Genomic DNA, 27,688 nt, shown 5'->3' with positions numbered 1-27,688 from the left:
TTATTACACTGTAACTCTTCTGCTGGCAAAAATTGTAATGAGACCCCGTAGATCAATCTGTAAAATCGGCCAAGAAGCGGGAATGAGTCACATGCCAGTTCACCGTATTATGTAAAGAAACAAATTCCATCCTAATAATGTCACCTGCGCAAACGAACTTCAAGGGAAAATGTATCGGTCGACGTGGATCAGTGGAATCCCCCCTCCCCCAGATTACCAGACCTGACTCCTTTAGACTTGCACGCCATGGAGTACAATTTGCACATCTAATAAAATAAACATATGATTCCGGACTTTTGTACACCCTGTATTAAAACATTTAAGATAAACTGATTATAAATGTAAACTAAATGAAAGCTTGCCCTCACATTCCTGCCTTTGCTTCATATGAAAGTTATGAAGAAACGTAAGTTAACAAGAACGTGGGAGTGTGCATCCTGTGTTTTTCCCAGAAAGGATGTTACTCAGGCGAGGCAAGCCAAGCCTTCATGACAGCCAGTATTTTATCTGGTTCGTCGCTGTATAAACCTGCCATGGTCAGTCCAGTGTTTGTTCTATACTTAAGGGCATTTAAATTGTTTTAAGGCTTATTGGAGTGGTTACCGATAAACAATATGACATTCTTGAGATAGTGTGGGCTACTATGTAATCCCATGTGCATGGGATGTTAAAAGGGATCTGAAAGTTTAGATATGTTCTTCGATGTGTATGGAAAGATGCCGAGGTGAATTTTTTTTCAATGCTCGTTTTGAGCACGTTGTGGAGCCAACAATGGCCGCACCCAATTTTAGCTTGAACTAGGTACTTCTTCTCAATAAGCTTATAAATGTGCAAACATAACTTGTAAATTAAGTAAAACTGGGTTGATCTCTCTGAATATTGTTTAAAACAGAGCTGATGCATGAAAGAAATGTAGCTATGTGAATTTACATATCTTCTTTGATGAATATTTTTCATTCCATCAGATCTTTAACTAGCGCAATACACATTTTTTTTTACTTTTATCCTCTTCGCCACTGATCAACTCGTTAGCAGCTTGGGCGGTCGGTCACATCTCTGTTACACACTATTGTCAAATACTGGGCATGCACTGCTTCCTGAATGTATCTGAACCTGCTCCAGTGCTGGTCAAGTCTGGTCTTGAAACCGCTCACACTTGGTGCCGTCACAACACTCTCTGGCAGATTGTTCCAAGAGTTCACAACTTTCACTCAGAAAAAGTTCGCTCTCACAGTTTTCTGGACTTGTGGTTTCTTCAACTTTGAGCTGTGACCCTTGTGGGGCGGGCGTCCTCCAGCTCCAGGTATGGACACTCGACTGAGTAATGCCCTTTGAAATGTTTAAACACCTCAATTGGGCCGCCCCTTACCCGTCTGTAGTATAAGCTAGGCAGTTGCAGGCGCTCTAGTCTCTCGGATAGCTGAGGTGCCGAAATGCAGGCACCAGTCTGGTGGCCTTCCTTTGGACATTTTCAATCAACTGACAGTCCCTAGCATATCTCGGGGACCAGACGGGGTGACAGTACTCCAGGCAGAGAAGTACTTCACTCTTGAAGATCGTTACGAGGGACGTCTAGATATCTGAACAATCTTCTTATAAGACCGAATAATTTAGTTGCTTGATTCACCTTCTCACAATGGCCCGAGAACTTTATTTCATTGTCAACATACACACCTAGGTCTTTTCCCATTCATTCTCTAGTAATGCAGTTTCTTCGTCTCGTTGGGACGTCCCAGGTGCATCCTCTTACACTTCGTGACATTTAATCTTAGCAGCTATATCTTCGACCATTCTTGAAGCTCACAGAGATCCTCCTGCAGCTCTTCACAGTCTGCTTGGTTCTTAATTTCCTCATATAACTTGGCATCGTCCGCAAACATTTGTATGAAGGAATGTATAGCTTCTAGCATGTCATTTATGAAAAAAAAAACAAGCAACGGGCCCAATACACTTCCGTGTGGTACCCTCGCTTGTCATGGGTACACATGACGATTTCGTACCATGCATACATATTAGCTACATTGCCACATTACGGATATAAGTTTCAACTAAGTCAATCTTCATAAATGTCTGTATCAAGCTCTTCTTGCTAGTCTGCTGGTGGATCAAGAGGGAAGTACCAACAGAAAGGAGCGTTTCTTTTTGGCTTTGAAAAGTTCCATATTTTCCAGAATTTTTAAGCCCATGTTATATGTCCTTACCTCGTGCAAGGCATCACCCATACTATCTTTTTATCTTTTTGGCAGAATACACACTTCTCTCTGTCGTAAGAGGAAACAGTAGACCTTCTCTCTCTCCAAACGAGGATGTTGAGGCTCTCTCTGAATTACTTGGCCTGCAGCTCTTGAAACTGCCGCAGGAGCATCTTCCTGGCCAACTGGTTTCTCATATCGGACTTTTGACCTTTCTAGCGCCTTTGGATGAACAAGAGTTTTGTAACATTTTGTATGAAACATTGCGTTGTTCTTTAAATCTGTATCAGCAGATTCATCCTGAAGCCTGTCAGGCAAGGTCCGAGCAATCACTGTCTGCATCCAGTACTTGCATCTGTGTCTACAGAAACAAAATAAAATTCTCATATGAAGATAGAAGCGGATTGTCTGTGGGTTTGTCAAAACTGTTCTATTGGCACATAATGCACAGTTTGTAACTGTAAATACTTTTCGTTTTTTGACTGGGTTAAGAATCTCCATCATGGTCTAACACACACACTGAATCTACAAAAGATGTAAAATGACATATAAGCACTGACATTGGCCTTAATTAATGTGCAAAAACTTCTTCATTGATCAGAAGAATATGATTGAAAGACGCGGAGAGTAGTATCATATAAGTGGCGCTACTTGACCCTAAACAGCCCAAACACGACTTAAAATGTACAAGCTTGCTTAATTTACATATTTTGTCAAGGGCAAAAGTGTAACTAACTAAATTCAGGAGTTTATTGCCTCCTTTTAGGTGGCAATATCCATTACATTTCTGTAAAGGACATCTTACCGACTTAAATTGGGTGACGTCATAACCATAAAAAAATGCCACCCCTACATTTTTTACTTTTACACCATATAAGTAATTTTTAACTTCAAAGCACTTTAAAAAAAAGTTCACGCGGGACCATACCTCAACATAGTGACCTACACTAAGAGGTTGAATACCATATACCGTACGTAACAAACACAGACTGTGCGGTGTACAGTATATTACTGTCTAAATTTGTGTACGTTGTCTTGTAGCACTGAAACAAAAAAAACTTGGAAACACGATGTCAGGGGAGGAGGCTCGGTAGGTACTTGTACTTGGCAACTGTACTGGTGTCGCAATGCAGGATTTCCCATTAATGTGAATAATGTACTCAGGACGTCACCAAGAAATAGTACCCATCCCCTGACATTTTCTATCGTGAACAAGATTTCACTATGTAAAAAAAAAGTAACATAGCACACAGGAGACATCATATTGACTGGTTCATGATTTTAGTTGGACATACAGTTTGTGCATGAGAGCGGGGAAGAGGGAGAGGTCAAATGTCATTTCACACAGCTATCGCTACACTGGAAGCACTTCAAGAATATAATTTTTGATAAAGAGAAGTGTTTTGTGTTTATTTGTAGGATTATCACGCAAACAAACAATTTAGTCTTATGTGGATTTCTTCTGTCTGATTAATATGCCAAATATGTATACGAGGCCCATTAATCTTACACACAGGGAATAACTGCAGGGATATCTATCTGGCTTCCAAATTAGGCATGATACGTTAACAATTATACTTGATACCAAAGAATAATTTTAGCTCACCAGGATGTCTCAGTTCTTTTTAACTGAACTTCACTGTGTTCCCTTTTCTGTCACTTTTGAACCTCTGATGTAAAAATTATTCCGGAATGTGACAGAACTTTACATTAATTGTGGAAAAATACACATGGGTTACAGGTCTCCCTCTAAACCCGGTGCTGATGTGAGCCGCTGTTCTGTTCAGGACAGTGTTACCAGATATTTTGTCTCAAACACGAACCGCAGGTGTATACTTATTCTTGTGGCCTACTGTACATGCAGATTTGTTATTTAAACAATAGATATACAAATACACAGTATAGCTCGTACCGTCCTGTTGTCTCACACTACATGGTACCGTCCACGACGACAGGATGTGAATAGATAATTATGTACAGTATCAACAACTCAGAGAATTATCTGTAGAGGACAGTAATGTTAACCCCTTGGAGGGCACTGTAGCCATTAGGTACTTTATTCTGGCCAACGCCAGACGATCCAACTTGGTAAAAATTCTTATATACATACATACTCGTATATACATATAGTGTACAAACGTTTACCGAGATAACACACAATTAAGAAGAAAAACAAAACATCCAATGATATCGAGCCAGTCTTCCACCCCAACTGTCAATAATTAAGGTAAAGTCTAAACTCTAAAGGAACAAGACAGCAATGGCTAATTGCATGCACAGGGGCCAGAGTAGCGTAAAATAATGTGACTGATTAAAGTTATATAAGGGCTGAGTGGATACAAATTCTCTCCTAAGGGTAGCTTGTTCGCACACTGGGAACCTCCAGTCCACAGAGCTGTTAATGTATCGCTAATTTTAAACTTATTGAAGTGACGGCAGTCAAATTCAGTGTCGGCCACACTGCCTCCTTTGTATCCTGCTGTATCCACACTGTTCCTAAAGGGGTTTCGGAACTAAAGAATTCACTTACACTGTTTTACAGACTGTTGAAGTCGTAACCCTTGGACTTGCAGTAAGTAACAAAGAAGAGACAAAAGTTAGATGCGATATAAGTGGGTTTCCAGAATACCTTGAATATTAAACTCGAGCAGAAGCTTCTAAGAAAAGTAAGTTGAGGCGTCTGCATGTTGGGAAAGTTTTCCGGGAAGCCAACAAAGTGAAACAAAGGGTCTGGGTGGACGCAAGGCAGGATAGGTTGAGGCTATGATGTGTTTTTACATTCTACCAACAACTATACTCTATAATCGCACATTGAAATATAAATCATACATTAGAGTGATTAGACCTTAAAATAAAAAGGACACGCTCTTTGGAGTTAATGAGGTAGAGTTGATGTTATAGTACATAACTGCGCTTCAACATCTAGTCTTGCAAAATAATTCCATATTCTCGACTAGGAAATACATTCTTCTCGATGTTATTGAAAGTTACTGTGGCAGAATGAAGATGTAGAACAGCGCATACGGAAAATTACTCAAACACGAACTGACGGAATTCTTTTGTTTCGTTCCAGCACACGATAATTTACCCATCTTCCCATTTATTTATTTATTTATTTATTTATTTATTCTTTTTTTTACGGGGATTAGCCCATCCGGGCACAGGTCACCGACCCACATCGGGGCCTGGGGGGCGAAAATGTAATTATAACAATACTAATTAGTTCATAGTAAATAAAATTTATAATAAACATACAAAATTAAAAATAAAATAAAATAAAATAATAATAATAACAACACTGATAATAATAAAAATAAAGAACCATAAAGAAATACAAAAATGAAAAAAAAAAGATCAATTGTGAGAAACGATATATGTTTGTTGTGTTGTCAAAGTAAGAGAAACAATTGAGACCCTGCAATTGTGTGTAAATGAGGCACAAAGTTAGATCAGCAACCTGGGACTTAACGTTTATTTGTACCATTATTACTGACGGTTACATGACAACGCTGGTAGTTGCTTAACCTATTGTTTATATTTTGCGTATATATTTTGTATATAGTTATTGATAAATGCTTCTAATCGACGTTATTTTCATCCACAGGTAGCGGCGAGAGGCGGTGGCTGGCTGGTGGTGGTAGTAGTTGTGGTAGTGGGGTCACTGGCGGTGATGGCAACAGATGAGCCTTGTACGCAGATGCGCCGTAGCTGTCGCCTTGTTACGGAGAGGAAACTCATCGAAGGCCAAAACATGACCTCCCTTAATATCTCCTGTTACTGCAACTGGGACCAGGTTGGTCCACAAGAATGTTCACAGTGAAAGGCTTCATCCAGTCACTCTCCATCCAAGTCTATTTTTGTTCCTGTTCTTAAGTTACGGATTTTGACTATGCATTTTAATTTTTAACTACGACTTGTGTTGTTTTGCATAGGTGGACGAATCTGGTTAAACCCTCGAGTAAAATGCTATCTTAATGGAACAGGTCATTGTACTCATGGGGTTAATTCATCGTACTCAAGTGTGAAACTATCGTACTTAAGGGTTAAATCATCGGACTCAAGAGGTTAAGTTCTCGTAATCAAGGGGTTAAGTAAAAAAAATGCATTAGTCACCATTATCACTTTATCATCCCATTTTAACCATATCAGGTTATTCCAGTATCCGTATTACATCATGCATCACGCAATCACTACATTACCACCATCGTATCACCCTCATTGTACGAGCACCAAATTTACCATCAATATCACCAGGACGTGGCAGAGGTCTTGGAGGAAGTGGCTAAGCTCAAGTGTTCCTGGTTACCTACCGCCCCTCATATGAAAGTCGACTACTCCGCCATACACCTCTCAGGCTGCAGCGTCATTAGTAAGGTCAGTCTTGTAATTGGCTGAGGCTGGGATAAGTTGAGGCTGGGATAGATTGAGACTGGGATAGGTTAAGGGTAGGATTGGTTGAGGCTGGGATAAGTTGAGGCTGGGATAGGTTGAGACTGGGATAGACTGAGGCTGGGATAGACTGAGGCTGGGATAGACTGAGGATGGGATATGTTAAGATTAGGCTAGACTAACTGGGATAGACTAAGACTGGTTGGGATAGGTGAAAGGGGAGGACTGATCAAGATTGAAATTGTCTACAGAGATAAAGTGAAGCTGAGAGATACTACGAGACAGAAATATAACGGGGCATAATAATAACAATGAACTGATGATATAATTAATGATGGTTAGCGTAATGACAATAATAATAACGGTAATTATGATATTTTGACATTATTAATTTATGTATTAGTGATGTTTGTTTTTCACTATATTTCATAACACAAAAGTTAATAATAAAAACACTATAATGGTAATTATCAACATTGTCATTAGCTTCCCTCCCCCTCCCATGTAATATTGCCATCACTCCTGTAATTCCAATCATAATGTGGTAAAAAGGTGTTGCCGTCGTCTGTGTGGGAGTTAAGTCGTCGTACCCACCATATGGCCTTGTACGTTGAGAATTCTAAGCACCTGCGCCTTGGCACTTACCTCACCCCTCACAACGATCCCCTCTCCTCCATCACCGCCACCTTCATAAACAGGTCAGTGAAGTTTTTTTTTTACTAATCGATTCATCAATTTTCCTAACTAGCTACTGACTAACGCTTATAGCTTGTGCGAAAACTGGCTATCCCTTGTGAAAATTTACTTGCCACAGGTGAAAATCTACTAGCCATGGGTGAACAAGATTTCTATTCACGGGTGTACAGATTTTTTGATTGGTGTACACCTGAAATTTTGTTCAGGGCAGATCAATGACACCAAAGTGACATTGTTGTTCATCAATTAATATATGCTAAGGTAAGACATAGGTATGTGAGACCAATTGAAATTAAAAAACAGTTTACGCATAAGAGCTTTACACATGAATGGGAAGTGTTTTGCAAAATTTAGTTTGGCCAATGTATGAGTTGAATCGGCCATTATAGCATGTGGAGTGGTCCCAGGTGTCATTTCTGAGAGTGACTTTGTTGGCTATCCTTGGTCAAATTGCCTTACAGCTTACCATTGTAGTATTTGTATACCTGCATTATCTAGGTACATTGGAAATTATACCTACACGGTCTTATGTGCACTGTATACCTGCGTTGTCCATACACATTACACAAGTCAAACTACTTGTAAACTTGTATGACGATTTTGCTGAATAATTATAATAATAATAATAATAATAATAATAATAATAATAATAATAATAATAATAATAGTGATGGCAATAACAATAATAATTATCACTATTATTAAAAAGTAAAAAAGTAAAAAAAAAAAAAAAGATCAACACGACAGATTGGGAGTAACGTGACTTTATATGCTTCCTGTGCACACTCAAAACTTCTGGAATTATTTTACGAAACGTAATATTGTATTCCATAACGTTCCTGGCGACGGGTGAGAGCAGTAAGGTGAGCGGAATACCCAAAGGTGTGCTGGGAGGCAGTAAGCAAGTGAAGGTGGTGATGAAGGGGTGTGAGTTGCAAGTACTGGAGTCCCGGGCTTTCTCCGGTTACTCCACCACTGCCGACATCAGAGTCAGCTTGATCAACACAGAAATCCTGACCCTGAAGAAGGTAAGCGGAAAGTCTCCTGTTGCCTACTGCCTCTGAATACCAATGCACTAGGCTGTTAGTTTGGTTTGTCTCAAAGTACATTTTGAGACCCAAGTTGTTGCTTTTAGTGCTTGTTGTTCCGAGGTTAATCTCTTCTGTTAACAGTGTCATTTTATACATGTCTAACATGAGAGTTCTATCTCTCGTAATTTTTAAATGTTGATGTAATAGTGTATGGCTAACCTTGTTACACGCTTAAAGGCCTTAGTTGTTCAAGCGCAGTACTGTAATAACATTATAACCTTTTTCCTTAACATTTTCTTAGCTTTCAAGTTAAAATAGAAAATATATGAACTTGTTATTACCTCAAAAAGTTGCGACCCTGCCTGGGAGGCTAATTGGGCGCTTGGAAGTCCTATATGGGGTAATTCTCAAATACGTAAAGTAAATTGCATGGTGTATTCCTGGGGCAATTCTGAGGCACAATGTCGATATGACAATATGTCGGATTTCGCACAGCTTCCTAGCTACAGCACTTGATAAATGTTGAGGCTATGGTAGTGAGGTTGGAGTGAAAACAGATGTAACTTTTTCTGTAATTTTATGCACATACACTACACAATGTGGTACAGAGGCAGAGAGAAGGAACTTTGAATATTTACTGTAATAACGCAATTGCATCACTTTGTGCAGTTACTGTATGTGCATAAAATTACACAAAAGTCTACAGCTGTTTCACTCCAACCTCACTATTATGACCTCATTTTTCAAGCTAGGAAAGTATGCGGATTCAGACATTTTGTCATATCAACATTATGCTTAAGAATTGTCCCAGGAATAAACGCAGCAATTTACTGTACACGTTTGAGAATCACCCTGCACAATGCCAAGTCCCCACCCTATAAGACCCGCTTTAGATTTGCCTGATGGCCATCAAGTAAACACGGATAACCCAAGCAAACGAGAAATACACAAATCTCTTATTATTTTCAGACATGTCCACATGTGCATGGCAATCATCATATTGTCAAATAACTAAACAGCGTTATATTTTGTGGGAAATTAGAGATTGAGTAAGATATAAAGATTACTACTGCATATACAATTTCAGGTGGCGTTCGACCTGCCTGCCTCAGCGGTAGTGAGTATGGAAGGTGGCTCTGTGCGTGCGTGGGAGGGATTTGGTTACCAAGGCGGATCTCAACTCAGCCTAGACAAAGTGAAGATTGGTCGCCTCCTCTCCGGTGCCATCAACATCCTCGGCCTCCAGTCTTTCTCCATGACGAATTGTATCATCGCCGATCTCCTTGAGGGAGCCCTGAAAAACAAAGCACGCTCTCAGGACCAGTAAGTGCCGAGTTGCCATAAACTTAGATTACTCACCAAAGGTCATGTAGCATAAACTTATGCTCTCTGGATCAAGGAAGAGCAACTGTAATGACATCAAGAGGAAAGTCAACAACCTTCATTAAAAGAAGTGGGATTTTCATTACATTAAGATTATGCATCTCAATACATAGAATGATGGGAAATTTTTAAAATTCTATTCTCTTACTAAAATGACCCTTAAGTAGATACTAAACAATGTATAAGGTGTCCAGGGCAGTGCCGGATTTAGACCTTTTAGACCTGTGGAGGCCCATGGGCAGCCTCTTTGTGGAGGCTCCTCTCATTATAACTACCCAAGAGGGTGGGGTGGCGAGTGAAGCGAACCTAAACATCTGGGAGTTCCGGGGGGCGCTGTAAGCCCCCGGGAAAATTTTGAAATTTGAACACTTCTTTGGAGAATTTTGAAGCCATATGCAGTTATATTAAAAATATTAAAAATATACGGTTCATAGGAAAACCAGGTATTCATGAATTTCAAGGAGTAGCTAGCCTAATTTCTATCACGCTTCTTGCTGAACATAGTTTTACGTGATGGAATAGATAAACATGAATTTTAAAGAATGAAAATAAAAATAATCCAAATGGATAAACAAATAAATAAAATATTGTAATATGTGGAGGCCCCCATATCGTGGAGACCCTCTGGGCAGCTGCCCACTTTGCCCACTCCTGAATCCGGCCCTGGTCCAGGGAATTTGGTCCGTAACCAAGTGAGGAAAGAGAATAGTAACACTAGCTATAAATCCCTTCCTGCAATCTAAGGCTGTCCCATGTGCGAGCGTCCTGCGGCATCGAGTAACCACACGAGTGAACGCACTACCTTGATGTAGAGGACAAACATGTGTTTTCTTTGATGTGTGTTACGTCGACGCGTGAAGCGTTCACGAGCGACCAGGAAGCGGTAACTACTGTAGACGCGCGACCTGGAAGGGTTTGATCGTCGCTTTCTCAGTAGCGCGAGTTCTGGCATTCTACACCAAAACTAAAGAAGGTTATGCATTCATTTTCCACTGTTAACAGTTTGATCTTGCCAAGAAATAGATCCTTGTGGATTATTGACGTAGCTTTATTCAAAATTTAACATTTAGTTGTACAAATTCCAAATGCACACTGCAATACGCCTGGCATGTGACAATCTGTAATAAAAAATATTTTTTCTTTGTTCCGAGCATTCCTAGGATAGGGTTCCAACAAATATACAGAGTGGGGAGGCCTCGTCCCCAATCAGAATACATTTTGGTGTACTCTTGAAACTTCTTTGGATCTTAGAGAGGTTCCTTGTAGAGATGGTTAAATTCGCCTACTTCCATCCTCGTTTGATAAATGGGATGTTTTTTCCTTGGTACCTCTACAGGTAACACATTGAAAAGCATTATTTTCTAAAAGCACCAGCAAACGTCTGCGCTGCGTAGACAGCATGTTCATGCTGATACGCGGGACACAGGTCGCTTTGAAAAATAGGTCGCGCGTGTACGCTCTGGTCGCTTGCACATGGGACATAACAATATTGTGGCAAAAGAAAAGGACTCTCCAAGGTGAGAGCAATAACTTTAACTTGTGTGGGGATCGAACCCACGACATCCGAGTTATTAGTATGGCGCTCTAACCAACTGAACTAACAGGCCAAGCAAACCATAGATGCCAAAGGCTTTTATTTTATTTTCATAATCTTTATTAATTTATATAAAAATGGATATTTAGTAACCATACTGTACTGTCGTCAGCACTTCTAGATCTGTAGTTGACTGACTACCAACTGGAGTAGCCCCGGCTCAAACTCCATACCCAAAGGTGTAAAATGTTTACATTAGATTGTTTGTTATGTTACTGGTTCTGATATATGAATATTGGGTAATTATTTGGATCTTGACTGTTGCTAATTTGGCGGACAATTTTGGTCTCATTTTGCTCAACATTTGATGTTTAATGAAACGGAGATACTGCAGCCTTTTTCTGTGGAAATACTAAAAGTTATTTAACTACTTACCAACTTACTCCCCCTTTAGCCACTGCCAACTAGCATCTAAATTATTTTTCTTCCCAAGGTTCTTGTTTCTCTTGGACACGTATTGTACCCAATACTCATCTCTTGGATACTTGTTGTACCCAATACCCATCTCTTGGCCACGTGTTGTACACAGTACCAATCTCTTGTCTAACTTCTGTTGTAACTTTTTGTACTGCATAATTTCCCAACTGAATCATATCTTGTGTTTAATATAAAACACTCATTCAAAAGAATTAAACCAATCTGGCCTAAATGGGTATCGAACCCACGATATCGGCACTATTAGGACAACGCTCTAACCAACTGAGATAACATTCCATAAAAATATGAAATGTGTTTTCTTTAATTGTTGTTAATTAATATACAAAATTATTATACTTTGGTTACAAATGTCACTCTCTCACTGACAGAGACTAATTCCCTTACTCATGGAAAACAAAAGACCTCTGTAATGATACAGTGAATGGCAAACTTGTGTTTCTCACCACTCAAGGGTGGTGAGTCTCTGAAAAGTGGACACACACCAACCATTGCAAGTTTACTCCGGTTTCCTCTGATACTAACACTGGACTTTAAAGTTCATAAGAAAAGAAAAAAAATCAATTGACAAAATTAAAGAAAGCTATAAAACTTTTTTCCCGGTTCAAAACCTGTGTGAACTTGTCAGCTGGCAATAACACTTCGGGCACCTGAATAGTATAATTCTTATGCAGTAAACGTTAGCAATAACTATTATCTCAAACTTTCATGGTTACAACGACCTGCTGTTTATTATTGTTTGAATGCCTGTACTGTGTGTACTTATATACAGTAAATCATTTACGAGAGAAACGTCATAGAAAAAAGTGTCTAGGAATTGTCTAAACTACTGATTGCAACTATAAAATTCTCAAAATTCTTTGAGCGACAACAAGCATGTGATGGCTTTGTTTAGCATATCCTTGAACAATTTACCGGTATTTCTATACCCGCCCTCTCTATAAACATTGTATATCTGCATTATCTATATACATATGCTAAACCAATAAATTGACATGTACAGACTTTACTTAAGCAACTATCTGGCTACTAACACGATCGATAAAAAACATTTGTTGTCTTGCATTCCCACATTTGATGTACTTGCTTCGGCAGTACATATACTAAAATTGGAACGATACAGAGAAGATTAGCATGGCCCCTGCGCAAGGATGACACGCAAAATCGTGAAGCGTTCCACATTTTTACCGCAATTATGTAGTCCTTCAAGGTACTAAAGCAAAACTTACCTGAACACTTAATGTTAATAGTTACGAGTAATTACACTGTACTATACGTGGATATTCCGGGTGAGGACGTCGGGTCGAGGCATCAGGTTAAGCACAGACTTCATAAATATTTTTGTTGAGTGACAAGCTTGTCTGCTGAAGCCTACAAATCGGACAACCTCGACACAATCCCTTAATTTAAAAACGATAACTAGACAGATATATATAACTATGTAAATAAATGCATTCCTTTCAGACATGGTAAAACATGGCAGACCTAATTCGAACATTCGAAATCTTGAAAGGAATGGAAAATATAAACCTGGTGTGCTGTGCTGAAAATGTTCTGGACATGCCCAGTTTGAGCAAAACATAATTGAAAACTTGAAATGTGCTGAAATTACCCATCAGAATAAAATATTTGGTTACGTTTAGTTGGTTTTGATTGTACTGTGCATGCTTTGAACATTTTCAGCACGGACACAATCACCCTTTTTTTTTTAGAGAGAGAAAGGAGGGGTGAAAGAAGATTAGGAGGGGGGGAGGAAGTTATAGTTCGGAAATTGAAGAAATTGAGGAGAAGGTAAGAGAGGGCGGGCTGACCGCCTAGCTAAGCTAATGGTGTGTTTGGGTTGTGTCATGTGTTAGTTATTGTCTGTCGGTACAGGCACTAGACATCCTACCCTATCCCATATATTGGTGTTTTGAGGGCCTTATTTCATATTCCGCCGACCCTACTAGCGGATGCTGGTCTAGGGAGGTTGTCTATTGCCTGGCCGTATAGATCGGGGGTGGTAGTGGACCTTTTGAGATTTGGTAACCTTTTGGGAATCATGTATGGTTGTTGTCGTTATTTGGTGGGAGTCTTTGAAGGAGTTCTTGCTCTGATCGTTCCGTCTTTTGCCAGACTCTGCTGGCACAATCACTCCACGCACCACCATCATGGGGGGGACATAACTACAAGCTAGCCAAGTTATCACGCAGAAGGAACATAAAAAAATGCGGGATACCACCTCAAACTGTAAAATCAAGAACAGCACTTAGCTTCAAAATACCCTTTCAAAATTATCAAAACAATGGAGGGATTCTACACAGGCCACTGGCCTCCTTCCCTCGGCATGGCTATCTCTAGGTGGTCATATGGTAAATTCATGCATTCATTTAGATTTCTACATTTTACTATACAAATGGACAAATTCCGTAAAATCATCAAAGAAATTAATTTTCTATCGTGTAGGTGATTTGTAATAAACATTTGGTGGCTTACATTCCCTTACATGATGTACTTGCTTCGGCAGTACATATACTAAAATTGGAACGATACAGAGAAGATTAGCATGGCCCCTGCGCAAGGATGACACGCAAAATCGTGAAGCGTTCCACATTTTTACCGCAATTATGTAGTCCTTCAAGGTACTAAAGCAAAACTTACCTGAACACTTGATGTTAATAGTTACGAGTAATTACACTATACTATACGTGGATATTCCGGGTGAGGACGTCGGGTCGAGGCATCAGTTTTAGCACATAGGCTTCATAAATATTTTTAAGTAACAAGTTTGTCTGCTACACGCAAAATCGTGAAGCGCTCCACGTTTTTTACCGTAATTATGAAGTCCTTCATGATTCTAAAGCGAAACTTAGCTGAAAATGTAATAATAGTTAGAAGTAATAGAAGTCGTGGAAGTGCCAGACGGGGTCGTGGAAGCAATGTAAAGAGATTTGTACAATTTTTGTGATTATTGAGAATTTCTTCAGCTGCCCATCTCAACACACAAACATATTATTTGTAGTCATTTTAAATGCAATTTTAAATAATCTGGAGATGACTGTCATCAAGAATGACCTTAATAACAGAAATTTGCCATTCAGAAATAAATGCGGCTTCAGTTATAGTGTTAGCTAAGAAGACATTTCGTGATTTTTCGCCAAAATACTGGTGTTTTATTTCTAGCATCTACATAATTTGCATAGTTTTGATGAGGAAAATATTTTAATATTTATGAGGCTTCCTTTTCGTCGCAAAGAGAAGAACAAACATTTTCTGTATAAGCGTGAAGAACGTTAGTGAACAGGACACACGTAATGTAATATACGTACCTAGACTTCACGTAGACAATGTTCATATATAGATATAGCAGGTTTATAAGATGTAGATAGTGCGGGTATACTGTACAAACAATGAAGTGTAGGTATACAAACAATATACAGTACATAGAGCGGGCAAACAAACATTGGTAGACGACAAGTTTATTACTGGCACACATGTTACACGTTACTATGCGTGAATAATATTCATCTTAATGTAGTCATGTGGAAAATATTTGCATCGTTTGCATATTTGACAAGCATTTTTTCCCCTTGCCATTTTCAGAGTTCAATTTTGAAGCGTTCAGATTTCCAAATGATTTCTTGAGTAAGAATTTAGAAGGAAAGACTACTTGTATAAAAACTGACACCTAAAACTTTTTTTTATATTAATAGCAAACACAAACACTGATCAACACCTCACTCGCCCCTGAGCTTTGTGGCGTATATGAAACCCGCATTACCATCACCGGTTTACGTAACACCGCCTGATTTAAACTGACCAATATATTTACGCTGGATAGCTCAGATATTTTATGACTATCAGGTCTCGTTAGAGGTCCTATAAGGGATATCTATCCACCATGGGTTGTGTGTTAGTTCAGTAAGACACACAAGTACCAATAGAAAATCTGTCATGTTCGGTATTGTCATAATGGTAACGCCGCTCTTACGTTTCAGCTCCAGGTTGATTCAAATCTTAGTGGTGAATGGCACACAGAGGACCCTACTCTTGACCACGCAACCCTGATTTATGATCTTGTACCCCGGAAATTTGTCCTTCCAGTCAAGGTAATCCCATTTAGCCCACGAGGGAACCGAAACCACTTCATTCGCGTTATTTATTTATTATTATTGAAACTGCCACTACTATAACTTTGGGCTTTACAATGCATGCATCCTCTGCGTAAAAAAACTCTACTCCCTATGTAGAGACTTTATGGCCCATATGGGGATCGAACCCACGACATCCGCGTTATTAGCACGGCGCTCTAACCAACTGAGCTAACAGGCCAATTCCTAAAACGAATTTTGATTTTGATTATTATTTGTTCTTCACCAGTGGCCTGTGTAGGATATCTCCATTGTTCTTGATTAGTCTTTTCCAGGACTATAATCGTATCAAATAATATAATAAGGATCGAGGTGTACCATATGTCCCAAAGGGGGCGAGGAAACATCAAACTAAAACCAAATATAGAAAAAACTGGCTAAATGCCTAAAACTCGCCAAAATCAGAGCATCACCCTTTCTTCCGCCATAGTTAATGTTAAATATGGTTTGTCGTTTACAGGATTAGGACTTCTTTAGGTTAGTAATAGAATTCCAGGTTGGGTATGAAGCTAATCTTTACCGTTAGCCTTTCTTATATTACCCTTCCCCCAACCACCCAAAATGAAAATTAAACTTTTTGTCACTTAAACGTCCTGTTAGATCTGTTGTTTAGAGCGCCGTGCTAATATCGCGGACGTCGTGCGTTCCATCCCCATATTGGCCATGGTACAGGAAATCCTCGAGATGATAGGAAGTATTCTTAATACCCAGACAGCAAATGTTTTAGGAATCTATTATTTCGAGTTGGTGCCTGCGCATTTGTCTCTCAGTCTCTCTGCAATACACAAGTTTAGAAAAACTTATTTGGAGTGAGTTATGAACTGTTGGAATAATCTGCCCGACCTCGCGTGCGGTGACAGGACCGGCTGTGAGATCATTCAAGACCAGAGTTGACGAACACTAGCGCAGATTACAGTACAGACACAGACTCAGCCAGTACTTGACCAGTAAGCTACTGACAAACCCTGCGTAACAGATGTGACTGACCGACCGCTCAAGCGGGTAATGGACCGATCTGTGACGAAGATGGTTGTTTACCAGTTTGTATACCTGCACTCACTCTCTATATTATACATCGTTTGTATATCATATTAGCTGCATTGTCTATGTACAATATAGTACAGTCTAAGAAACAAGTATTTTCCCAGCTTTCACCGATAGATATTGAAACCTGGTGGATTATACTGAAAGTGGGCAACCTTGACTACATTTGGTCAGTTGAACTCCTGACTACTGTAGATATATGCTTCAAATTGTTCAAAGGATGATGGTTCGAAATAGTGGACTTAATATTCTAGTTGTGAAATACGGACACATGTACCCAATAATGAATGATCATCGGAGAACGTAATTATTATAATAGTTGGTGTAATAGCCAACCCCTTTCCAAGTACACTTTTCCGCGATGTATTCATAAATATCGTTTCTTAGATTGTTTATACATCTTTTGATACCCGCACTTTCTATTATCATTTCAGAGCCAGTGTGATTTTGTCTGACAATTTTAATTTAATGGTTCAAAGTTCGCGCGACCCTGGTTTTACACAATGGGAAAGATAAAATCCTATCTCATACCAAAAAAAATTAAAACAAAAAATAGGAGTGGTGATAGCAGCGATAGGTCAATATAACATCTGGCCTGTTAGCTCAGTTGGTTAGAGCGCCGTGCTAATAACGCGGATGTCGTGGGTTCGATCCCCATATGGGCCACAGTGAGGAAACCATAACAGATGGTTTCTGTTTTTCGCCGAACGTGTATGACTGATGCTTACAGTACGTTGAACAGTGTATATAATAAGACATCCGTAGTACAAATGTTATTCAACTTTATTAGTATATAATAATATAAAGTAAAATTATTGGAAAACGATCACTTACCAAACTTCATCATTGAGTAATATAATTATGGTAGCTCCCCAATTCACTGTGAAATATATTTGTTCATTATTTTAGTGGGTAAACCATACGTCTTAATGGACTTTTTACTGAATACATATGTCTCCATGCCTATTATTTGTGTGAGGCACGATTCAAATATAAACATATTTCACCCCTCATAAACGACTTGTCGGTTTTCTCTAATACTGCTATATTTATGAGTAAGATTACCTTTGCGTACTCCGTTTTCAATGTCTAACTTCTATGCTAATTTTGTGCAACCTAGCTGTAAAGGCAACATTCCTGTATAAGTGTTATTTTCCTGTTGTTGCAAAACATTTAATGAAAAAGCCTTTCGGATTACCTAAAGATCAGCCCCTTACTTATTTCACCTGATGATTAAACACCCTAACGTTACCGGAGGGGGTAGGCTAAATTGTTATTTTAGATTTAGTTACCTTTTTTTTTTTTATTACGGGGATTGGCCCACCCGGGCACAGATCACTGACCCACATCGGGGCCTGGGGGGCGAAAATGTAATAATAATAATAATAATAATAATAATAATAATAATAATAATAATAATAATAATAATAAAGAACCATAAAGAAATGCAAAAAAAGAAAACAAAAGTGAGAAACAATATATGTATGTTGTGTTGTCAATAGTGCGAGAAACAATTGAGACCCTGCAATTGTGTGTAAATGAGGCAGAAGTCAGATCAGCAACCTGGGACTTGTCACAATTTTCGTGATGCCATATAGCAGCAGGGTCTACCATTAGACAACACAATGCTTCCAATATCTTCCCAGGCGGTAGTACATCCCTGTTTGGTAGCTGCTTACTACCTACTACCTGTCAATGGTTAATCTTAAGGTGAAATGAGCTGTGAAGGCTAATCTTCAAGTGATCCATTTTTCGTATTATGTTGTGGTGTTTTGAGTTGTCTCGCACTCAGGATGGGTTGGAGAAGGGAAACTCGAAAAGGGATCGGCTGGTCAGCCTCAAACGACAGTGACAGTTGTAGGGGAGAGTATCCATTGTGAGGTAACGCTGAGCAATGAAAATATTTCACATTCACTTGCATCTTTGGAAAATTTGGATTATTTTTAAACTAGTCTATGTAAGAGTAATACTGGTAACACCTGCATAGTCTGCCAGGAGGTTAAACTAAAGTTGTGGTTAACCTGATAGATGATTGCTTAAATACTGAGGATAAATAACAAAGGTACTTAAAAACTATCTCATCAAGAGCAAACTATTTTACTCACTCCTTTTACTTTGTAATTTTGTCGACTCGAGGCGTATTAGTTTACGAAATATCACAATTTGAGTGTATTATTTAGAAAACGGATTGTGTTTGTTTATATGTGTATTTAGCGCAATAACGGTAGCGTGGCCGAGCGGTCTAAGGCGCTGGTTTAAGGCACCAGTCTCTTCGGAGGCGTGGGTTCGAATCCCACCGCTGCCATGTATTTTAATCTGTTATTACTTACTTATTTCTACTCTTACCCGGGCTTTTAAGACAAAGTGTCTTTTATTAATGATACCGTCTTAAGTACATTTTTGTAAGCACACGTTGTAGGACACATATAAGAACCGAGCGTTAATCAATTGTATTTATATAAGTTTCAATTTAATCAAATCTAAAGAGGGGGTGTAGCTCAGTGGTAGAGCATTCGACTGCAGATCGAGAGGTCCCTGGTTCAATCCCGGGCGCCCCCTGGCAGAATAATTTAATTATTGGGTATTATAAAACAGTGCATTGCGATGGCCGGGAATCGAACCCGGGTCAACTGCTTGGAAGGCAGCTATGCTCACCACTATACCACCATCGCCATATTTATATTAAGTAAATAACATCAAATCTGAGAATAGAAATAGCGTCTAAAATTTGAATAATTATTCCTGCGCCATTCCTGGGTAAATCAACTCTACGACTGTTTATACATGCTGAACCAACATGAACTTCTATGATGATACTTAGTGATTGTATACACGAGAAGACAATTTCAATTTCTCCAAGGCGCCTTGCAAGATGAATAAAAGGAAATAGTTTTTTCACACAGCTGTGGAGGCAATAACCCATACAAAGCTTCAAAATGGCTCATGACAAGAGTCTTGTCACAAGACTATCAAGGTCAATGAAGGAGCCCTACACAGGTCATTGGCCTATCTCCCTCGTCATGCATGGCCACCTTAGTTTGGCTGGCTATCAGTTAAATATTTTAAAGAATTCCATGGATAAATTTAAAATCATGGGCCACCGCCATCCCTCGGCTAATGTGCACTCAGCTTCTAACCTTGTTCTTGCATTTGGTCTCAAATGAGCTCACATTTGATGCCGTCACAACGCTCTGGCAGATTGTTCCAAGAGTTTACACTTACAACCCTAGTTGTATACCTGCAGTCTAGATAAACTGTACACATGCACTGTCAATATATTACTTGTATATCCGCACTGTTGAGGTACACATTGTGTATGCACGCAAAATTAATGCAAACGTTCTAACTACTTTACTGCGGTATATAAATATCTATATATTCATTCAAAAACATTATATGCTATCGGCCTGTTGGTCTAGGGGTATGATTCCTGCTTTGGGTGCAGGAGGTCCCGGGTTCAAATCCCGGACAGGCCCGTACGTTATGCACTTCCACAATGCACAAAAATTTTTAAGTGTATCTCTTGCCGTGACCAGGATTCGAACCTGGGTTATTGCGGCCACAACGCAATGTACTAACCACTATACGATCACGGCCACTGACGCACATGCTAATATGCGTATAAATTCTTCAATAAATTCTAAAACATGTGAGCGTATCAAATTTCCCTACAAGTGTAGAATATTCTATTTCCCAACTGTGAGAATCCTATCATATAGAAGCCTTTTCCTAACAGTAGGAGAACCTATCTCCCTCACGTAGAGTAGCCTTTCTCTAGACTGTAAAGGGGCCCCCATCTCCCTACTTTACTGTAGAGGAATCAGTAATACCTAGTTCGTTACCAACTGGCGACCGCCCGAACGCCTAACAAGTCAATCACTGGTAAAGAGGATACAAATTAAATAATATAGAGAAGCCTATTTCCTTACTGTAGAAAAACTATAAACCTACTGAAGTGCTTTGTACAGTATGCCCTGACAATATAAAGTTTGTTTACCCACAGTACCTTATTTCCAGCCAGACACACTCTAAGTACTGCATACGTCCATTGCTTATATACATGACAATTTTACTGAATATAAAAATGATACAGGTTTATATAAAAAATATTGAACTCTACAGTGGTATTGCTAGCTATTGTCAAGACGAGGTGGCCGAGTGGTTAAGGCGTTGGACTGCTAATCCAATAGGGTCTCCCTGCGTGGGTTCGAATCCCATCCTCGTCGGAATTGCCCACCCTTTTATTCCCACCCACCCCAGTAACTAATTATTGTATATTTACCTAACCTAAGTTTATCAGATTTCTGCCATGTAACAAAGTAAAATTTGTCGTTTATCAGATTTCTCCCATGTAACAAAGTTAAATTTGTCAAAACATTAAGTTTCCTTCAAAAATCTTATAAATATGCACGTTAAATTTGTCCTCTCACTTTTGACGCAAAGATGAAACTAACCGACCTACTCAGTAAAATAAATTAAAATGCAGGTACTGGTAAGTATTGGGCATGTACTGGGTCTGGGTCCCACAGTGTATAACAGAGACGTGACCGATCGCCCAAGCGGCTAACACGCCGACAAGCGGCGAAGATGATAAAGTAATGAAATCATTACTATTTCCATTACGTGTACTCATGTGTGCATAAGCATTTCTTATATACGTGGTGTATATCAGTGTAAACTTGTATGACAATTTTACTAAATAATATCTATATATTTATATATCATCCCAGCTTTCCCTGACTCGACATTGTTTACTATGTAATTAAAATCGGACGTTATACCACAGTCCAAGATGATAGCGAATCCTCTTCGCCACTGATCCGGTTAACCGATTGGGCTGTCGGTCACGTCTCTATTACTCACTGTTGGCAAGTACTGGGCATGTACCTAAGCCAGTGTTGGTATGATGTATACCTCGACTTCAGCGAAGCCTTTGATAGGGTCCCTCACGAAAGATTATTTAGTTAAGAAGAGGCACATGGTATTGGACGAGAACATTTTTAATTGGATTTAGGCGTGGTTAACGGACAGGAAACAATGGGTCAGCATTAACGGTACAAAATATCCGACTGGGATAACGTCCTAAGTAGCGTACCCCAAGGTTCAATACTCCAGTTGACTATGCATGCCCAGTACTTGCCAACAGTGAGTGACCGATCACCCAAGCGGCTAACGAGTCGATCAGTAGTGAAGAAGATAAAAATAAAAGTAAAAAGTTCATACATTAACGACATTGGTTATAGCAACGTATGTATGTATGTTTGTTGATGACACAAAACTGGGTGTAAAATAAAATTGGACGAAGACGCGGAAAACTACAGGAAAACCTTAACACTTTTAGTATAGCGAAAACTGATCGATGCAATTACTATATGTAGAAAAAAAATTAGTTATAGGGCTAAGAAAACTATTAATTTAAAATAAAAATACATGGACACATTTCACTAAGTTACTACAAAGCATTCACCAATTTTAATAGTTCTCTAATCAACTGTGTACCAAGAATTCGCAGTGCTGGAAAAACTACTATTTTTCAGGCCTAGATAGCTCAGTTGGGAGAGCGTTAGACTGAAGATCTAAAGGTCCCCGGTTCGATCCCGGGTCTGGGCAGATCATATTTTTAATTTTCGGTAAAGAAATTTATATTTTTGACACGATGCGTACTTTCTAAAATCATTGTATTCTCGATAGCTCAGTTGGAAGATCGTTAGACTGAAGATCTAAGGGTCCCTGGTTCAGATTTGGGCAATAAATAATTTTCTTTCATGATGGAGAATTATATATAGTAACATGTTCCAATTCGTTATAGCTATAAAGAATGTTTTGCTTGACCTCGGACACCACGTACCATAAAAATTGTCTTCGCTTTCTTTAGTACCCTGTAAAGATTGTTTTTAGATAACTCTGGACATACACCGTTGAAAATCCGAAAAGCGTATCAGCCTCAACTGCTATCTGCCACACGTACGATGTCCAATGATTGCAGGATTTCGTGACCAATATGATCTCTTGCGTCCATGTCAAGAATAAGGCAGAGTATCATGATGTGCAAGAATCGTCCAAGTGACTGTAGGAGCGCTAAGTAAAGGACACTGTGGGCATTAGCTGAGGCCTTTTGACATTTATAAATTTTATCCTAGCATTACTTTTATTTACTACAGTATAGTATCCATAAGATACTATCGTCCCGATTAATTCTCCAGATCAGCAAGAGCCAAAAGTTAGCCCAAGATATTTCGCCGAGGTTATAGTTGTGATGGGTTACTTCCACTCGCCACTTAATTCGAGTTTTCTTTTTTATTCAAATAATATTGCTTTAGTCTTTCCAAGATGTAGGGATAATTTTATATCTATCAGCCACTGTTAGCAATGCCTCCAGTTCGGAGTGAGAGTTGTGAACTCTTGGAACAATCTGCCAGAAAGTGTTGTGACGGCACCGAGTGTGAGCTCTTTCAAGACCAGACTTGACCAACACTGGAGCAGGTTCAGGTGCATTCAGGAGCCGGTGCATGCCCAGTATTTGAACAGTGCGTAACAGAGACGTGACCGATCGCCCAAGCGGCTAACGAGTCGATCAGTGGTGAAGAGGATAAAAGTAAAAGATCATCTTCGCCACTAGTCGGCTCGTTAGCCGCTTGTGCGGTCGGTCATTACACACTGCTGAGAAATACTGGTTCCAGGATGTATCTGTACCTCTCCGCCAGCCTACTGTACATCACCGCAGAATCTGATGGTAAAACTTATTTCAGCATGGTCATGATGAAGGGAGAGAATACCTCTGCTACCTTCATTAACAACAAGTTTGTCAACGCCAACGGTAAAGCCTTCGTCAACCTGTGTTATGTGGACCAACTTATGTGGAAGAACAACTCCTATGTCAATGTTACCATGCCTCCAATCAGATTTCAGGTGAACTATATTGACGTTTAACACTTTATAGTGGTGGGGGAGGTTAATACAGTACAGTATATATTTCTGTGTTTCAGTAAATAAGGTCTTTTAAATTTCTCACTGTACTCGGTGTAAGTCAAAACATCAGACAACTCCCAAATAGCAAGGAAGTAGAACCAAGAGAGGAGTTTCATTGATGACCAAGGCCCACCTTTACAATTTACTGAATATATGAACACAACACTAGACTATTTATGAACGTAACTTACTGCATGCTCTCTGTAGTCTTTATCTTACTTACCTAGTACAGCACAATTAGATAGGATGATAGCTAGTATCAAAACTTTATTATTGAAATAAGAGGTTTCCATTTTCCCTTTGGGTTAGATCAACGTTTTGGCCATACTTAAGTCAACACTTCACTAAGCATAATACTGTAAGTTACAAGATTATATTCTACAGGAGCCTGAGTGTGAAACAGAGCGCAACTGGAACGACATTATTTCCCAGACTGGAATCAGCTGTTTTGACTGTGAGGATTTCAAGGATCCTGACGAGCAGGTATGATGGCCTAAGTACTGATATGGTGACCCCAACCCATAAGTACGATGGCACGAATAGGTAGTTAAATCTCTTCCATGAATATTTTGACTGCATCCTGTATCTATGATAGTTGTAAAAAATTGGTAGTCTCCTGTAGTCTACAATAGTGATCTCGGCTCTTGGATATGATGACCCAATTTCAAATGGTATGGTGACTCCACTCCAAGACGCAGTGATCCTTCCCCACATATTCTGATTGCACCCCATGGATTTAGTAACTAGCACAGCAATAAGAGGACCAGAAAAATGTCAATGATAACTTTCTTAGAGTAAGGGTTGTGAACTATTGGAATGTTGTGAGAGCATCAAGTCTGAGCTTATTTAAAAAAAACAATTGACCGACACTAGTACATGTACGAGTTCGCACATGCCTATAATAGTACTTAAGAACATAAGAATGGAGGAAACTGCAGCGGGCCTATTGGCACATACTGGACTGTCCCGTTTACTCCCAACCCCTTTCGCTCATAATTTAATCCGCCCAACCTATATTTCAAGCTACCCAGCGAATTCGAGTTAATGATGACGTTTGGTAACTTGTTCCACTCATCCACTATTCTATTTCCAAACCAGCGTTTACCTAGCTCGCGCCTAAATCTAAATTTGCCTAATTTAAAGCCTTTGCTACGAGTTCGTTTAAAACGGCTATTAAGCTGAAGAATGGTGCATGGGACAAATAAGAAAACAAGCACTCGAATCATTAAATACACCATTAAACACAAGGACATGAAAATGGTAACTAATTTTACTTTATACTTCATCCTCTTCGCCACTAATCAGCCTGTTAGCTGTTTAAGCGATCGGTCACGTTCTCTGTTATGCACTCTCGGCAAGTACTGTACTGGGCATGCACTGGCTCCAGAATGTATCAGCACCTACACCTGTGTTGATCAAGCCTGGTCTTAAAGGAGTTACACATTCTGTGCTATCGCAACATTCTCTGGCAGGTTATTCCATTAGTTCACAACTCACTCAAAAAAGATTGTCCTGACAATTTTCTGAAATTATGACATCTTTAACCTGAGACTATGATCTGTAGTGGGGCGGGCATCAGTTAGTTCCAGCTATGAACAGTAAACTGAGTAATGTCCTCTGGGGTGCTTATAACTATTAAATTACCCCTTGCCCGTCTATAGTATAAGCTGGGCAATTTCAGACGTTCTAATCTCTCTGGGCACCTTTAGCTCTACAAATATTTTACATAATACCACCTGGTTTACTGTATATAATTATGCATGGAGACCACATTACACTACGGGAAAAGTCAAGGCTGGGCAATTAAAAAAATCTAGAACAGACACTTTAAATATAGGAAAGCGCTGAAGGCATTTTGACCGACAACTCTTCCAATAGGGCCTGATGGTAGATCTCAAGGACACATAATAATGTACCTCGAATATGATACTAAACATAATCCCTTACCACACCGGCTAGTACAGTAAAGTGACAGTGGCGAAGAGGATAAAGAATTTCTTCAAGCTGTCGAATGATACACAAACTTGCCAAGGCATCATACAGAACAAACAAAAGTGCATTTTTTCTCAGTTTTAGACAGCAATACGTCCATGGCACAGTTTACACATTGAAGTCGCAGGAGGAAAAACGGTCCCAACCTTCGGAACTCGGCTAAAAATTTTGATCCATATTAATGAGGCACCCTCAGCAAGCTATAGCCTTTGTTCACCCAGCTGGACCATCAGTTAGATGTGGCTTTTATCAAAATAAAATATTTATTATCAAACTTCACAACAGTAATGGGACTTATCTTTGCAGAGGTTACTAGTCAAGTCACAGACCTTATTAAGATAATCTCATAACATTAAGTACAGCTAGGCACACAGGATATACAGCACCTATATTATGCACATAGTTTGGGGAGCTTATACATCTAGCTGGCCAAGTTATTACTGAAGTGTTTCCTGATAATCAGTCATATCAACTCCCCACTCCTTATTTGTAAGTAGTGTCTGCCCAATAAATTAGAAACATAACCCAGAGCAATTAGAAGTGGAGAGTTGATATGACTGAATATCAGGAAACACTTCAGTAATATATATATATATATATATATATATATATATATATATATATATATATATATATATATATATTAATAATACCTGTACTAGAACCACCACTGGTCAATAAATGTACCGAATACATATTTTTCATTAAGGTATAACGGGGTCACGTGAGAATCTCTTGATTATGTAAGTCTTATTCATTTACATGTACAGTTACCCACAAATGTCCTGTCGCCTCTCCTTCTGAATCACGAACCCTGAGATTCTGACTCGTAAACCCGAAGCAGTAGACATTGATGCATTATTTTATCCAAAAATACTTCAGATTCACAAGTATGAATCTCGGGATTCGTAGTTCTGGAGAGGCAACAGGACTTTTGTGGGTGACTGTACTTACATTGCAAACTGTGCTTATATACATTTTTATGAACCAGACTTGTGCCATCTACAATACTGGATATTGTACAACATGTGAGGAGCAGTTTGACAACTGCAACAAGGAAGTCCTTCCTTATCTAGTCCTTGAGAAGTGTCCAGTTTCAAACCCAAGAGCGACGGCTGATCTGAAGACTGTGTGCACCATCAATTCAAACACAGAGAGGCCACAACCAAGGTTACTGACTGCTGATGGGATGGTTCCCATTCCTTTCAGCCAGATGATAATGGCATTTGGGCTCTTAGCTGTGATTATCAGGCACATGGATGATGAATTTAACATTTTGTATGGATGATTATAGGATACTATGAAAGCTTATATTTGGTTAAATTCTTGATGACATAAAAGGCACGTTTTAATTCTTCTTGTGGGGGGGAAGGGTAGAAAAGGGTTCATTGAAAAAAAATGAAGTGAAAATAATAAATGCCCTTCTTCCCACCTCTAGTTAGGGTAGTCATTAGGATGTTAGGTACAAAATACAACCCTTTAGGTCAATACAAAGCGCTCTTCAGAACCTTCATTAATTTTGTGGAAGTGGTTTGTAATCTTAGAACCTTGGCAGATTTCCAGATTTTAATTTTGTTTTGCTAAAAGAATTTTTTTAAGAGATACCTGTACAGTATATATAAAATGGGTTCTAAGATTTTTTTTTTATCAACACTAGATAATTTCTGGGTTTTTTTTTTTACGGGGATTAGCCCACCCGGGCACAGGTCACTGACCCACATCGGGGCCTGGGGGCGAAAATGTAGTAATAATAATAGTAATAATAATAGTAGTAATAATAATAATAATAATAATAATAATAATAATAATAATAATAATAATAATAATAATTCA

The 27,688-nt window shown here is 39.1% G+C and overlaps 1 protein-coding gene and 11 non-coding genes across 12 annotated transcripts; 9 read left to right on the top strand and 3 right to left on the bottom strand.

Moving 5' to 3' along the window:
- Window positions 1-458: 458 nt before the first annotated feature.
- On the top strand, window positions 459-27,489 carry LOC121861782. Its single transcript, XM_042359683.1, has 9 exons — window positions 459-536; window positions 5,797-5,985; window positions 6,447-6,566; window positions 7,134-7,279; window positions 8,137-8,305; window positions 9,396-9,631; window positions 23,644-23,803; window positions 24,248-24,346; window positions 26,847-27,489. Exons 1-9 carry the CDS (start codon window positions 489-491, stop codon window positions 27,141-27,143), a joined length of 1,464 nt encoding a protein of 487 aa, XP_042215617.1. The 5' UTR covers window positions 459-488; the 3' UTR covers window positions 27,144-27,489.
- On the top strand, window positions 12,800-12,906 carry LOC121861806. The gene has a single exon (XR_006088095.1). It is a non-coding gene; the product is annotated as a U6 spliceosomal RNA (small nuclear RNA).
- On the top strand, window positions 14,211-14,317 carry LOC121861805. The gene has a single exon (XR_006088094.1). It is a non-coding gene; the product is annotated as a U6 spliceosomal RNA (small nuclear RNA).
- On the bottom strand, window positions 15,958-16,031 carry Trnai-aau. The gene has a single exon. It is a non-coding gene; the product is annotated as a tRNA-Ile (tRNA).
- Window positions 17,487-17,560, top strand: Trnai-aau. Its single transcript has one exon. It is a non-coding gene; the product is annotated as a tRNA-Ile (tRNA).
- On the top strand, window positions 19,118-19,199 carry Trnal-aag. Its single transcript has one exon. It is a non-coding gene; the product is annotated as a tRNA-Leu (tRNA).
- On the top strand, window positions 19,382-19,453 carry Trnac-gca. Its single transcript has one exon. It is a non-coding gene; the product is annotated as a tRNA-Cys (tRNA).
- Trnag-ucc lies at window positions 19,495-19,566 on the bottom strand. Its single transcript has one exon. It is a non-coding gene; the product is annotated as a tRNA-Gly (tRNA).
- Trnap-ugg lies at window positions 20,299-20,370 on the top strand. Its single transcript has one exon. It is a non-coding gene; the product is annotated as a tRNA-Pro (tRNA).
- On the bottom strand, window positions 20,419-20,490 carry Trnah-gug. Its single transcript has one exon. It is a non-coding gene; the product is annotated as a tRNA-His (tRNA).
- Window positions 21,039-21,120, top strand: Trnas-gcu. The gene has a single exon. It is a non-coding gene; the product is annotated as a tRNA-Ser (tRNA).
- Window positions 22,432-22,504, top strand: Trnaf-gaa. Its single transcript has one exon. It is a non-coding gene; the product is annotated as a tRNA-Phe (tRNA).
- Window positions 27,490-27,688: the final 199 nt, after the last annotated feature.

Source organism: Homarus americanus, unplaced genomic scaffold, assembly GCF_018991925.1.
Source record: "Homarus americanus isolate GMGI-L3 unplaced genomic scaffold, GMGI_Hamer_2.0 scaffold8148, whole genome shotgun sequence".
Taxonomy (NCBI): domain Eukaryota; kingdom Metazoa; phylum Arthropoda; class Malacostraca; order Decapoda; family Nephropidae; genus Homarus; species Homarus americanus.
This window is presented reverse-complemented; position numbering and strand designations above follow the sequence as displayed.

Excerpts from the sequence above, each read along its gene's own strand:
- LOC121861782 (XM_042359683.1), top strand. The coding sequence starts at position 489 with ATGACAGCCAGTATTTTATCTGGTTCGTCGCTGTATAAACCTGCCATG. Across the intron at positions 537-5,796 it reads CGCTGTATAAACCTGCCATG|GTAGCGGCGAGAGGCGGTGG; the intron begins GTCAGTCCAGTG and ends TTTCATCCACAG. Across the intron at positions 6,567-7,133 it reads GCTGCAGCGTCATTAGTAAG|GTGTTGCCGTCGTCTGTGTG; the intron begins GTCAGTCTTGTA and ends TGTGGTAAAAAG.